Source organism: Elaeis guineensis, chromosome 9 (genome assembly GCF_000442705.2).
Source record: "Elaeis guineensis isolate ETL-2024a chromosome 9, EG11, whole genome shotgun sequence".
Lineage (NCBI taxonomy): Eukaryota > Viridiplantae > Streptophyta > Magnoliopsida > Arecales > Arecaceae > Elaeis > Elaeis guineensis.
The window spans coordinates 98,597,730-98,612,103 of NC_026001.2; the positions used below are offsets into that span (position 1 = coordinate 98,597,730).

The 14,374-nt window shown below is 39.9% G+C and overlaps 1 protein-coding gene across 5 annotated transcripts; it reads left to right on the top strand.

Annotated features, from left to right (window-relative positions):
- Positions 1 to 4,902: 4,902 nt before the first annotated feature.
- Positions 4,903 to 13,916, top strand: LOC105033402 (uncharacterized). Of its 5 annotated transcripts, none has more exons than XR_012134321.1 (3): positions 4,905 to 5,821; positions 13,208 to 13,292; positions 13,447 to 13,916. XR_012134321.1 is itself a non-coding variant. In XM_073243458.1 (2 exons), exon 1 carries the CDS (start codon positions 4,994 to 4,996, stop codon positions 5,807 to 5,809), a length of 816 nt encoding a protein of 271 aa, XP_073099559.1. In that variant the 5' UTR covers positions 4,903 to 4,993; the 3' UTR covers positions 5,810 to 5,821; positions 13,447 to 13,916. The 5 variants fall into 5 exon arrangements, 3 of the variants coding, with proteins under 3 accessions (XP_073099559.1, XP_073099558.1, XP_073099557.1); XR_012134320.1 differs by having other exon boundaries at positions 4,906 to 5,821; positions 13,208 to 13,320; XM_073243458.1 differs by lacking the exon at positions 13,208 to 13,292 and having other exon boundaries at positions 4,903 to 5,821.
- Positions 13,917 to 14,374: the final 458 nt, after the last annotated feature.

The following is a 14,374-nucleotide window of genomic DNA, read 5'->3' on the forward strand; positions in this document are numbered from 1 at the left end:
TAAAATCAGACTCGTCTCTAAACTCGATCAGAATCATCAGATGAAGCCTTCCCCTATGCTAATCTTAGAAGGATAACTTTAGAGAGAGAAATCCATCAAGAGAGAGAAAAACAAGCTAGAGAGAGAAAATTTTAGAGAGAGAAAGTAGAGAGAGAAAGTCCAATTTCAGAGAGAGAAAGTCAAGGTTCAGACAGAAAGAAGAGAGAGAAACTCTCTCTCATCAATTTCTTTTTTTATTTATTTATTTATTTATTTATTTATTTATTTATTTATTTATTTATTTGTTCAACATATATATATATATATATATATATTTATTATTTTTTTTTCTTCTTTTCTTTTTCTTCTTTTCTTTTTCTTCTTTTCTTTTTCTTCTTTTTTTTTTTCCTTTTCTTTTTCTCTTTTTCCTTCTTTCTCTTTTCTTTTTTTTCTTCTTTTTCTTTTCTTTCTTCTTTTTCTTCTTTTCTTGGTTCTTCCTGTGCCGGAACAGGGGACGGTGTGGCCCATCCTTGGCCGGGCCATTCAGGCCACGGCTGTCGCGGCAGAGGCCGGCAGCCGACGGGGGCCACTCCCCTGATCAAGGAGAAGCGTGACCGGCGATCGATTTCGATCGCCGGTGCCGAAAAAATCCACGGGAAAGAGACCAAAACAGAGGTCTCCTTCCCCGACCGGAAATTGGCGACTCTCGTCGCCGGCAGTGCGCACAATGCACGGGGAGGAAGGAGAAGAAAGAGGGGAGGAAGAGGGAAACTTACCTCAGCCTCCGGAGACCTCGCCGGCGAGCAATTACGGCGAGAAATCGGACGGTGTCCGCGGCTCTAATTCGAGGAAATCGGAGAGAAGGAGAGAGGGAGGAGGCTAATGATCGGTCTCAAGAGGGAGGGGGTCTTCTTATAGAGAACCCTAGGACTCCGAGAGGTCCTAGGAGTCCTAAATTGCCCGGGATTCGTCGGAGAAGAAGACTCCTACCGGGAGTCTTCTTCCCGATTTTACTCTGTTTTTCCTCTTTTTTTTTTTCGTTTGAATGGCTTTGGTGGGCCGAATTTGGTTTTTTGGGCTGGTTCTTTTTGGGCTATAACATTCTTCACCCCTAAAAAGAAATTTCGTCCTCGAAATTTTTCATACCTGTCACCATTGTATTGGAAGCCTGTGGATTCTGTTGAGTAAGCGCATAAACTCTTTCCTGGGTTTTAAAAATCTGTCCGTCACCCTTATGTTGTCCTTCATGAGTTCTTTTGCCAGTTTGATTTTCGGTATTTAGCGGGCAGCTAGCAATTTTATGATCCTTCTGACCACATTTGAAACAAGTACCTGTATTCCAATAGCAATCTTTGTCTGCATGATTTTTGCCACATCTGGAGCACGGCTCACCATCAATCTGTTGAGTCTTATTATCTACTGTTCCCTTATCTGATCTTTTGATGTTTTTATTATTATGATGCTCATACTTTAACGTCCCAATATTCCTAATGTTTACCCACCTACACTCATACTATGTCAAATTCTATGTGTCATAATTTATCCACTTATGCTTTGATACCATATTAATTGTCACGCCCCCGACCCGAGATTGTTGAATCGAGGGTCGCGGCAACCGCCGCATACTCATGAAGAACTCTCTCCATGAGCATGCAAAGCATCTCATCACAATATCAATGCATCACAGCGGAATAAATTCAAATAATTATTATTCAACTGTAATTCAAATAATTAAATCAAATGTCTTATATTCCATAAAATTTTTGCTAACAATAAAACAATAGATCTAAGTTCAATGAAGTTGACAATGCTAATCTCGCTTCTAAAAGCTCTGTCTCAATATTTCATCCCACGCTCGAAATTAATTATCTGAATCTGAAAAATAGAAAGAAAGATAATGAGCTAGACAGCCCAGTAAGTAACAAACATCTCTACCAGATATTTCAGATATTATATAATTTTCAAGAATAATGCTGCAAATAAATATAAGAGTATATTTCATGCTGATTTAATACAAATCAAATATTTTCAAATATTCATATATAATATAATCATAAATTCGATTCGATTCAAAACACTCGTAACTCAACAGCCTTGACTATGACCAACGTTTAACCCCCATTGGCGGGGTCCACAGAATACCAGCGCACAACCCCCACTGGCAGGGTCCATAAAGTACCAACGTATAATCCCCATTGGCGGGGCCTACTGAAACATAGTTAGGCTGAGAGCATAAATCCGATCTATATCAAAATACTTAGTACCACAATATATATCATAATCTTTCACTGAACATGCGCATAAATCGACATACCATAACATTTCAAAAAGCACTTTTCTTTCAAAACATAATTTCATAAATCATGCATAATTTCAGAGAATAATTGATTATTTTCAGAATAAATATGGAATATCTCGAGAAGATGATTCATTACTTACCTTTCACGGAGCACTGAACGAATGGATCGACTAACTTCTAGTAGATTCTTCCGCGTCTATTATCCAAAATTATATTTTTTACATTAATTTAATTCAAAATTAAATCTAACAAATCCCAAAATTAAAATCTCGCTTAAAATCAGACTCGTCTCTAAACTCGATCAGAATCATCAGATGAAGCCTTCCCCTATGCTAATCTTAGAAGGATAACTTTAGAGAGAGAAATCCATCAAGAGAGAGAAAAACAAGCTAGAGAGAGAAAATTCTAGAGAGAGAAAGTAGAGAGAGAAAGTTCAATTCCAGAGAGAGAAAGTCAGGGTTTAGACAGAAAGAAGAGAGAGAAACTCTCTCTCTCATCAATTTCTTTTTTATTTATTTATTTATTTATTTATTTATTTGTTTATTTATTTATTTGTTCATATATATATATATATAAATATATATATATATATATATATATTATTATTATTATTTTCTTCTTTTCTTTTTCTTCTTTTCTTTTTTTTTTTCCTTTTCTTTTTCTCTTTTTCTCTTTTTCCTTCTTTCTCTTTTCTTTTTTTTCTTCTTTTTCTTTTCTTTCTTCTTTTTCTTCTTTTCTTGGTTCTTCCCGTGCCGGAACAGGGGACGGTGTGGCCCATCCTTGGCCGGGCCGTTCAGGCCACGGCCGCCGCGGCGGAGGCCGGCAGCCGACGGGGGCCACTCCTCTGATCAAGGAGAAGCGTGGCCGGCGATCGATTTCGATCGCCGGTGCCGGAAAAATCCACGGGAAAGAGACCAAAACAGAGGTCTCTTTCCCCGATCGGAAATCGGCGACTCTCGTCGCCGGCAGCGCGCACAATGCACGGGGAGGAAGGAGAAGAAAGAGGGGAGGAAGAGGGAAACTTACCTCAGCCTCCGGAGACCTCGCCGGCGAGCAATTACGGCGAGAAATCAAACGGTGTCTGCGGCTCTAATTCGAGAAAATCGGAGAGAAGGAGAGAGGGAGGAGGCCAATGATCGGTCTCAAGAGGGAGGGGGTCTTCTTATAGAGAACCCTAGGACTCCGAGGGATTCTAGGAGTCCTAAATTGCTTGGGATTCGTCGGAGAAGAAGACTCCTATCGGGAGTCTTCTTTCCGATTTTACTTTTTTTTTTTTTTTTTTTTTTTTTTTTCGTTTGAATGGCTTTGGTGGACCGAATTTGGTTTTTTGGGCTGGTTCTTTTTGGGCTATAACAGCTGAAGGAGAGGCACGCACGAAAGAGAGGTTGGTCGAGGGAGGCACATGCGTCGAGGAGGCGTCGGCTGGAGAGGCACAAGCTAAAGAGGCATCGGTCGGAGGGGTGCACGCGGGGTCGGAGGCCGAAGGAGGGGCGCTGGAGAGCCCCGGGGCCACCGATCTGGAAGAGTTCACCAAGCTGACCGGGCTCAGCATGCACTAGCATGTAGTAAGTGCGCAGAATCACCGATGGAGGAGAGCGGGGCGCACGGGACCGCTGACTTGGCCTCTGTCCATGATAGAGGAGAGCGGGGACATGCGTGGAGGAGGTGGTGCCACAGATCTTGGCTTCAATGCGGCCCAGAGAAGCCTGAGGCCGCCAATCTTTCCTCGGCACGTGACAGGGAAGCTCGGGGCCGTTGGATCTGGTTTCGATGTCGGGAGAGGCCGCACGGGGTCAGCGGCGCCGGCTGCAGTGCCGGCAAAGGCATGCGTGCACGCGGGGTAGGCCGGTGACCGTCGGTCTCTTTCCCTTCCTCCCCACTTCTTTTCTTCTTTCTCTCTTTCTTTGTTTTTTTTTTAATCGGCCTCAACGAAGTCGGCCTCATCACTGGGGGCTCGATCGGAAGAGCGCATGCGGAGGCATCGTTGGGCGCGCATGCAGACGTCATCGGAGGAAGAAGAGATGTGTGGAGGGCTTCGGGGGTCGGTGTAGGAGGCTTCGGCTACACGGTAGCACACAGAGAGCATGTAGGGAGGCCATCATGGGTGGCTTCAGCCACATAGGGGAAGCCGTCGCGGGCGGCTTCGGCCACACGGAGGAGGTCGATGCCGGCCCCATAACCGACGGAGGCGAGGCGAGGCGAGCGTGCCAGGTGGGCCTTGGGGGTTGATGAGCGTCGGGAGACGACCAAGCCACCCCTCCTCTCCCCCATATTCCCACTTCTCTCCTCCACCTTTTCTCTTCTCTTTTTTGTCTTGTTGTGTGGGGTGATGGGGCATTAATACCTCTGTCAAGTTCAAGTGACCCAGGAGAAATACCAAAGTATCTGTGCGGCGAATAGCACATTTAGGATTCGTGCAAATGGAAAAATTGGATGGTTCTATTGGATGCAGGATATTTAGCAAATATAATAATTTTTATTAATTTAAAAAATTATTTAATAAAAAAATTTTAAAGACGTTTTTGATGCCAACATGAGATTAATTGGTGAAGATAATTTTTAATATAAAATATTATCATTATTATTAATTAAATCTCAGCAACGCGGGTTGAGCGCTGGTTTATGGACTAGACATATAAGATTCTTTCATGTCTCGCAAAACCCAAAACCCTAGAGTAGCGAGAGATTGAGAGAACCCGGCATTGACCAGCGAAGATGTCGATGTCGGAAGGGTCGAAGATGCTGCAATACATCAACTACCGGATGCGGGTTACGATCCAGGACGGGCGGCAGCTGGTGGCCAAGTTCATGGCTTTCGACCGCCACATGAACCTCGTCCTTGGCGACTGCGAGGAGTTCTTTAAACTTCCCCCGGCCAAGAAAGGTGGCGAAGAGCGCGAGGATCGCCACACCCTTGGCCTCGTCCTCCTCCGCGGCGAGGAGGTCGTCTCCATGACCGTCGAGGGCCCCCCTTCCCCCGACGAGTCCCGCGCCAAGGCCCAGGCTGCCGCCGCCGCCCTCGCCGGCCCCGGCCTCGGCCGCGCGGCCGGCCGCGGCGTCCCGACCGCTCCCCTCGTCCAGGCCCAGCCTGGCCTCGCCGGCCCCGTCCGCGGCGTCGGAGGCCCCGCCCCTGGCATGATGCAGCCCCAGCTCTCCCGACCTCCCGTGCCCCAGCTCTCCGCCCCGCCCGTCTCCTACCCGCAGGTCGTCCGCCCCCAGCAGATGCCCGGATTCCCCCAAGCCTCCGTGGGGGCCCGCCCTCCCGTGGCCCCCGTGCAGTTCGCCGCCAGGCCAGGGGCGCCGCCCGCGCCCTTCCCTGTGCCGCCGCCCCAGTTCGGGCAGCGCCCCATGGGCCCACCACACCCTCAGATCATGCGCGGCCCGCCGCCGCCGCCGAGGCCCGTCATGCCGGCTCCTCCACCCCCCAGGCCTGGGATGCCGGCAGGCGGGGTGTTTGGCCAGCCGAGACCTGGGATGCCGCCCCCACCACCGCCCAACCCGCAACAGCCTCCTCAGAACCCGCAGCAGTAGTGATTATGCGGGGTATGCGTGCTTCTTACTTTTCCTCCTTTTTTTTTTGTGTGTTTAACTTGGTTTTCCATTGTTGTGGTCAGGCAAGATGATCCTCTGTGATTATGCGACCGGATATTGGATCAATTTGTCTCCCCTCTTCTTTACTATAAATCCAATTATTATCTGATTCATGTAGTATGCTAATCTGATCATCATAATGCACTTATTTCAGTAATGTGTGTGGAAATTCCTTATGATGAAATTTAAGGGACTTCGCTGATTTCTTATTGATTGTAGATCAAAGTTTTGCCGCATATCTTCTTGTTACATGAAAACTAGCACTTAGAAAGTTACGTGGTTATGTAGATTGGAACCCTAATGGAATCAATTGGTTCTGCTGGGTTCTATCATAGTTTATTATCTTATATGTATATCAAAGCATGCATATTTTGAAGTTATATCTCAAATCTGTGGATTTTATACTCAATCACAAGTGCTCCAATGAGCAAAAGGCCTTAGTCAAAGTTTCATATCAGGAGTAGCTGTGGTGATACACATAAATAAAATTGAATGTTCGAGTCTTCTAGGTTGAATCACTAGTGTGTACTAGGTTGTATTGGCCATACCAGATCATATTGGGTAAGGTGCTAATGTGGATATTGCTGCTGGTACTTCAACTTTTACTCTCACTCTTTAATCAATTGTGCGCTTGGTAGGTGATTTTTATTTTGGACAAAGAAGACAATTCATTTGCTCAAATTGGTAGTTTTGTGCTCTTATTTCATTGAACTATTTGGTTACTTTCGGATGACGGGATCATCATTTGGATTGATTGAGATTTTTAATTGAATTCTTCTTATTGAAATAAAAAAATATGAAGGGAATGGTAGTTATGATTATGTCTCTATCATTATGTTGCAAGTAGGTGTAATATAATGTGTTCCATTACATTTTATTTCATGCCCGAGGTGCCCTTTTGTTCTGAAGGCATGGTTATCACAGCAAGGATAAGATTGTTGTCCTTGCTGGCAAAATTGCAATTGTCCTATTGGTTCATGGATGTACATATGTGTGTGTGATAAATATATGTATATACATATGTGTGTGTGTATATGTTTATGTACATGTATGTATGTATGTATGTTTGTGTGTGCGCGTGCGCATGTGCGTGCGTGCGTGTGTGTGGCATGTTATATTGAAACTCGACTTTGGTAGCTCTTGGTAGTTAATAATGATTTTCTTATATTCTCATTTTAGCTTGTTCATGCCTGTAAGAAACTTCATCTGGTAGAGCACATAAGGTAGGCAAGTTTTTCCATGGTGAGCTGATAATAATGTTCTTATACCTTCATTTAGTCTTTTACTCTCATTTTAGCTTGTTTATGCTCTTAAGAAACTTTATTTGGTAGATACGTAAGGTAGGCAAGTTTTTCCGTGGCAAGTTAATAATAATTTTCTTATACCTTTATTTTAGGTTGTTCATGCCCTTAAATAGACTTTATTTATAAGGGTAATAATAAAATGTGAAGTTTTTCATATGCAATTTGTTTTGCATGTTTTCATATTGACTCAATTGATTCAAGTCAGATTGATGTTTATTTTTCATTTATTGTCTTATGGCATATCATAATTAGGTCTTGCAAGACAAAATATCAAGATCGTGGTCTGTTGTACTATCTTGTATAGGGTGTACCGTATTATATTGGTCTCGTACTAGTATGCTGTCTTGTATTGTATTAAATTGTGTATCGATATTGTAATAGAATGATATTGGTATGGGATCTAGTATCGAGATGATGAATATTTTCCAAAATGCTAACAAACATGAAAGTCTAAAAAGAGTTGTAGGAAATTTAATAAGGTGCACTGGATGGTATGCATTATAAATAGATTATTATGGTGTGCATTATAAATTGATTAATATGATATATGGTGGTGGTGGTAGTAGTAAAGTATTAGTTTATACTTCGTAATCCATGCTTTTCTATGTTATTCTATATGTATGAAAGTGATTTTAAAATCTAAAGAGCATTGATATGTCAGCTCCATTATAGTCCTAAACATCTCCAGAGGGTTGGTGAGGTCCAATTCATAGGGTTAGTTGAGGGTTTTATTGGACAACTTCCCATTCAAGCCCTTTACAAATTGAAAAGCACATTTTAGATCGATGATGGGAAAAATAGTAATTTCTATAAACCAAGGCCCTGGTATAAATTTAATAAATCTCATAGCCTAAGGATCAAAAGAATCCATCATATAAACTTGCTATTATCTTCTTATAAATAATTGTCAACGGAGCATTTGAAACATGCTTCTTAAGTTGGATGTGTTCTAATATTAAGTTTTAAAAGAAAAATCACTAACAAGTATACATTTCCAGTCCCAAGCTTTTGCATCATAAAATTTGATTGTGGCTTTTGAATTAGAATCCATTGAAACAAATAAATCCATCTTGTTTTTGTTGACAAAGGCTTATTTGTGGTGAAAGAAAGATATACAATTGTAAATAGTTTCTTTTTTCTTTTCATTTATTTTGAAGCTTGTTCTTGCATAGCTAGCATGCAACTAGCAGCCTTGTTAGCAAAAGATATTAATATGTAATGGAAAAGGTTTTGAGGCCAGTTGTGTGAAGATGGCCCGAGAGTCTGAAGCCTCACTATGGGCCCTGTGCATAAAAGAGCATAGGGACACATCCCAAAATCTGAAAACCTTTCCTGCTAGTCAGTCCCACTTCTAATTGGAGTTGCATCTAGGGAAAAAGGAAAAAGATATTAGGCTCTTAACTAAGAAAAGAAAACTCTTTTTTTTTTTCAATAAAAAAGATATTGGAAGCTGGATTCTATCAAGAACCTGCAATCTTTGTCAATATATTCTCTTCTGTTCTATAAGTTTGAAACTTCTAATCCCACCTGATTCCATCTCCCACTTGGATGCAGTCATTTATTCAATTGTTGTTTTGCTTTTATTAGTTTTTTTTTTCATCATGAAAGCTTGAAGACCAAGGCCTTTCCTGTTGTGGATTGTGCACCCATTCAGAAGAGAAAAGGATAACCCACACTCAAACAAGAAAGCTTGCCATTTCTTGTGCTTAAAAAAGAAATGAAATAGATGGCTTACCCATCCTTTGGTTTGTGTTGCACTTGCCAGCATGTGCAAAGCTTCAGTTAATTTATAAAGAAACAGAAGGCCCAGAAAGAAAGGGAAAAGAAAATAAGCATCATAAAATGTTTTAATCATGTTTGGGTACTTGCAAATGAAAGAGTTTCATTTATCAGCTTTGTTCAAGTTTACTAATGCTGTATCATGTCTTTTGTTTGAGCAAATTTCTCGAATACAACAAATCTGAATCAAAAATTTGCAAATAAACCATGTACTTTGCATTATCAGACCATTTGTTTGGCTTCTTGTGAATGGGATCTCCTCTTCTTTCTCTCTTCTATCCAATAGATTGATTCCAACCCATCTAAGAAGAGAACCAATCTGCTACAGCCTTTCTTTTATAGAGAATTAATTTTCTTAGTTTTTACATTTCCTATCAAGGTGTATTCTGGTGGTTGCCATTTTCAAATTGTGCTAAAGAATTGCACAGTTTTCAGCGAGCAACCAAATTGAAATTATAGAGGCATCTGGATGTTTACGTAAGGAATTTGTTTATGCCAAATAAAAAGTTAGCTTGGCATTGACAAATATAAGATGTGGGACATTGCGACATATTAATTTTATTGTGTACTGCTCTGTCATCAAAAACATGGTTAATTGATGGCAAGAACTAAATACGTATGACTGTATTTGCAAATGTGAAGATGAGTCTTGCTTAAAGTTTGTGTAATTTGCTGACTGAAAAATCTTAAGTAGTTTAAACTTTTAATAGAAGAATGTGTCTTGCAACCAAGAAAGAGTGAAATGGAGTTGTTTTTGTGAATGCTTGTTGAAAACAGAAACTTCAAATCTTCTAAGGTCTATTTGCTGCATATAAAGGAAGTAGAGCATTGCACAGTTTCTATCTGGTTCTATTTGGGTTCAAAAGTGAAATATTTGGCCTTGTATAGAGTTCTGCTGGCTTAACAGTTGTTTGCTGAAAGTAGTTATTCAGTTTAACTAACGGATAAACTGTAGTTACAGTGTTTGTATATTTGTTTTTTGTGCTACTGCTATTGCAAGTTATATTTGATGATGTTCTTCAATTACTAGCTTAGGTTATTGGGGTTTATATGCGGTTTTATTATCCTGGGGTTTTAGAATGTTCAGTGAGGTGCTTGGAATAGTTCGTGTTTTAATGATTTGGGCAAGGTTTTGAAAATACAGGTGGGAAAACTGGGTGTCCCACCATCCTGAGTGTCGGGATGGGATGAGTCAGAAAATGGACCAAGATGTGATAGGACATCCATTGTATGTGAGCAGTCCATTCCATGGAAAATGTGGGATGGCTCCATCACCTGTTATTTATATCCTTGGGTTTTGGGCTTTGATTTGAGAGGGGTATGAGGAACTTAGATTGGTGGAACATGGACTTCAATGATGCCCTTTTTTACATTTATTTTGCATCATTATTTGTAAAGTGAATAGAAGGCAAACAGTTAGAAGAAGATGACAATTGATTTCTCCATGAATGCGTGCTTGCATTCTCTAATTTCGTATTTTCTCCTGTTCTTTGATTGGATCTAAATATTGAACTTCCTGTGAAACTAACAAGCATGCCGGTATGTTTTTTTGCATCTCAACCGTCATCATCTTTGTAAATGGATTAAAGTTCAAAGCTTCATATACTGCAATTAATGAGCAAAGCATATCCAGCATGTTATTTCACGATCACATAATTCTATCAAATATAACTCAAATTTTGTATATGATCAGCACTTAAAGCTTTTACTATCATGACAAGGAGCAAGTTGTCTACTTTATTCTTAATGTACAATTAATTTGAAAAGCCATTTGGTTTTTGATAGGAGACTAATGGGGTTGAGTGCTGAATTAGAATAATGGAGGCAAAATTTGGTGACTGTGGTTTATAATTAAATAGAGAACATATGATATGCAACCTAGCGAACATTAAAATGAAAATGGAAGTTCAAGTGAAATGGATGAATTTACGGTAATTTCTGGTGAAGTTACTGCTAATATTCCAGAAGATGTTGCACAATGTAGCCTATTTGTAGATGACATAGTTGATTTGATAATAAAAAGATTTTACTAAATGCTAAGTTAGATTTATAGAAGAAAAGGCTTAACAATCAGTAGAACAATGGTAGAGTTAATGGTAGTGAAATGGATGAATTTACAGTATTTTCAGGTAAATTTACTACTAATACTCCTGAAGATGTGAATGTAGGCTAGTTGTAGATGATGTAGTTGATTGATAAGAGAAAAACCATACTAAATGCATAATTGGATTTGCAGAAGAAAGGGCTTAACAATCACTAGAATACTAGTAGTTAGTGAAAATAAAAGGGAGGATGAGGCCCCAGACAATTTTGATGGATAAGATATACCACAAAGTGATTGGTTCCATCATTTAGAATTAGCTATACGGAATAATGGAGATACACGAAAACATGCTATATAGTTAGAGCTAGTTTGATGAAGATGGGAGGTGCTTTTGGAGAATTATGTGATTGATACATGCCTTGGCAACTTGATTCAACTTTTCTATAATAACAAATAAAACTTACAATGTCATATGACAACACTGAACAGTAAAGGTCTAATAAAACATGTAGAGTGGAGAAGAAATATGAATCCTAATGTAGATATGTGGTACAATTTTGTGTGTATTGAAAAGATGAGTATATAACGATAGAATGATAGGTAGTTTGATCATGACACTATAAAGTATGGATGTATGCAACAAAGAAATGACAGGACTGTTTGCAAGGAGGGTTATGTAAATCTTTGCTGGAAGATGTAGGAAAAGGAGAAGGAAACCTATAGTTACACAGGCTGAAGTTTTTAAGGACATGAAAAAGCTTGTAATAAAATCAAGGATAACCCTAAATAGGAATGTTTGGTAAGTAAGGATTTGTCAAGCTGATTCTGAATAGTTGGGGCAAGGCTTGATGGTGAGTTCTGATTATATTCAAAGGGTTGTGAGAAGAAACAGTGGAATGAAGAAAGGAAAAAGGAAGCAATCAAGAGGAAAACATTTATGAATTGGTCATTAAAGCTATTAGCATGACTTGATGGATGCTGATCTTGTCATCACATCTAGACCAAGACCAAGAACAATCTAAATCTTGTAGTTATGGAAGTCAAATTGTTTCAACAGATAATTTGAATACCAGGAGGGTTGTACGAAGGATTAATAAAAGTAAGATAATAAAAGGAAGTATTTGATGAGTTTATTATATTTCTTTTCTTTTGCATGGGAGTTTGTTTTGGTTCTGTTGTCTTAATAAGGATTTGGAGTTATTTGCGAGAGGCCGATGGGTAAAAAGATAAGCAACTGGTAGGAAGGGGGTGCCTGACTTGATTGGTCAAGGGAAAAAAGTGATTGTCAGAAGTTACTGCAGGAAGTAGATGGAGAAAAAAGGCAGATGTTTTGGTGAAAATTGTAGGTGGGTCGAACAAGATTGAATGTGGATGGCTTGACATCTAAGAATGACGGGCTTGATGGTGTGGGTGGGCTGACAGGCGGCAAGAGATGAAATGAGAAGGATTTGCTGGGGGGAAAGCAATCATGTGTGACTAGTGGAACTCAGGTAAGTGGAGTTTATGGAACTTATAGTAGAATTTGGATTAAATTGGATGACAGTGTTCATGTGTTTCATCTTGATGGGAGCTAGATTTTGCCAAAAGGATCTTCACTATCTTTTGGAAGATATGTATGGACTACAGAATCTAGAAGACTTTACAGTTATATCCGGGAAGGATATGATCTGGCTGATTGATTGCTAACCATCGCAGAGCCCACTAGAGTTGACATGGAATTAAGGTTTAGAGCATTGTAAGGCTTTGGGTTTGGTTGGACAATCTGGAAAATTTCACTTGTTTGTAACTGTTTTTGTAGCCCTTATGGCTCGTTTACCCAAAAAAAGGGGGGCAAAAAAGGCAATGAGCTATGATAAGCTAGTGACTTACCTGTTGTCATGTGTGGACATGAGTCACAAGAACTTTAATGTAAATGAGGAAATGACTTGAGGTATTATTTTTAACATAGCTACTTAAGGTTGTTTTATTTCATTTATCCATCAGTTTGATCATATTTTGGTAATCTTGATTATTCACTCCTACTAAAAAATCTTGATTATTCACTGCATTCTGAAAATAAAATTTAACATGTAAATGATTCTAGTTTTGGTTTCTTTCTCGAGTTTTCTGCAAGCACAAGGTGTGTGGACTAATGCCTGTGTATGTTAATTGTATATTTGCTTTTATGCTATTAATCATTCTTTATTTAATGCATTCAAGTTTGTTGGTCAGGTGTCGGCCTATTTGCGGAAGCATGCATAAATCTTGCGCTGAGCAAGTTCTGCGCTTCACCTTCCTCAGATTCTTATCTAAGATGGTTATCTTCATAATCTGGCGTTTGGCATGCAAGATTTTCACAAATTTTAAGGCTTTTTAATGTTTGGTTTTTAATTTCTTAACTGTTAAGCTGATCTGCTGAAACTAGGATTTCTAAACTGTTAAGCTGATCGGGTGATTCATCATTTTGTTAGGATTTGATACCTTGGGCTGCCATTTGTGGTTGGAAGGCTTCACGAGGTAGCCTTTCGAGAACCTTGAATTCCGGTATTTGCATTAGCATCATTAGGACTTTCGAGCCCCAAAAGATGGACTAAAGGTGTGTTGGGTCGACACCTAAAAGTTCACCCCCGACACTTGCAACTTTATATCACTGGTTATATCAGTTGTCATATATCTGCACACGTACAATCAAAGTCGAGGATTCAATATCTGGCAGCTCACTTTCTTGGCCGCAAAAGTGGAACTGAAACTCTTGAGAACCAAGAGTTCATGCTAAGTTTTAGGAGGAATGGAAATTTAAGACCATTTTTGGGTCTTCTTATTCCCTAGGAGTCGGACATTCTTAAAGCATTCTGGCACCCGAACAATGAAAAGCAGCTGTTCAAAGAATACTTTATTTTGAATGATTTATTCAAGCTTGTCGATGATGTCGATGGATCAAGTTCTTTTATCTCAACAACCGTAAAGCATTAGTTTTGTTGTTAATTTGTTGCAACATTTCACGACATTCAGTTATTTATGATATACAAATTATACGAATTATAAGAAACTCATACTAGAAATATAAGTAATTTTCTGCTGAATTACTTTATTGTTTTTCATAAAAATGTTACACTTCATCTCAATTGTCCATTTCAATTTGGTACGCCAACTAGCGGCAAACTTTTTACTCTGAGCAAGCACTGCAATATTATTGGCTCAGTCGGATGTTCTTGGCCAGATAAGAAATAAAGCATGAATATTCTAAGCCAAATCGAAACAGTCTGATTTTAGATTTTTATCAGTGGTTAGATCATCCAAATGGTCCACTGTGTCAGGTCTGGTCCTTCGGCCTGGCCGATTGGTTGAACCAGGCATGGATCAGGGAGCAGCTTGGGGTCCATTGTGGTTTTTGTATCC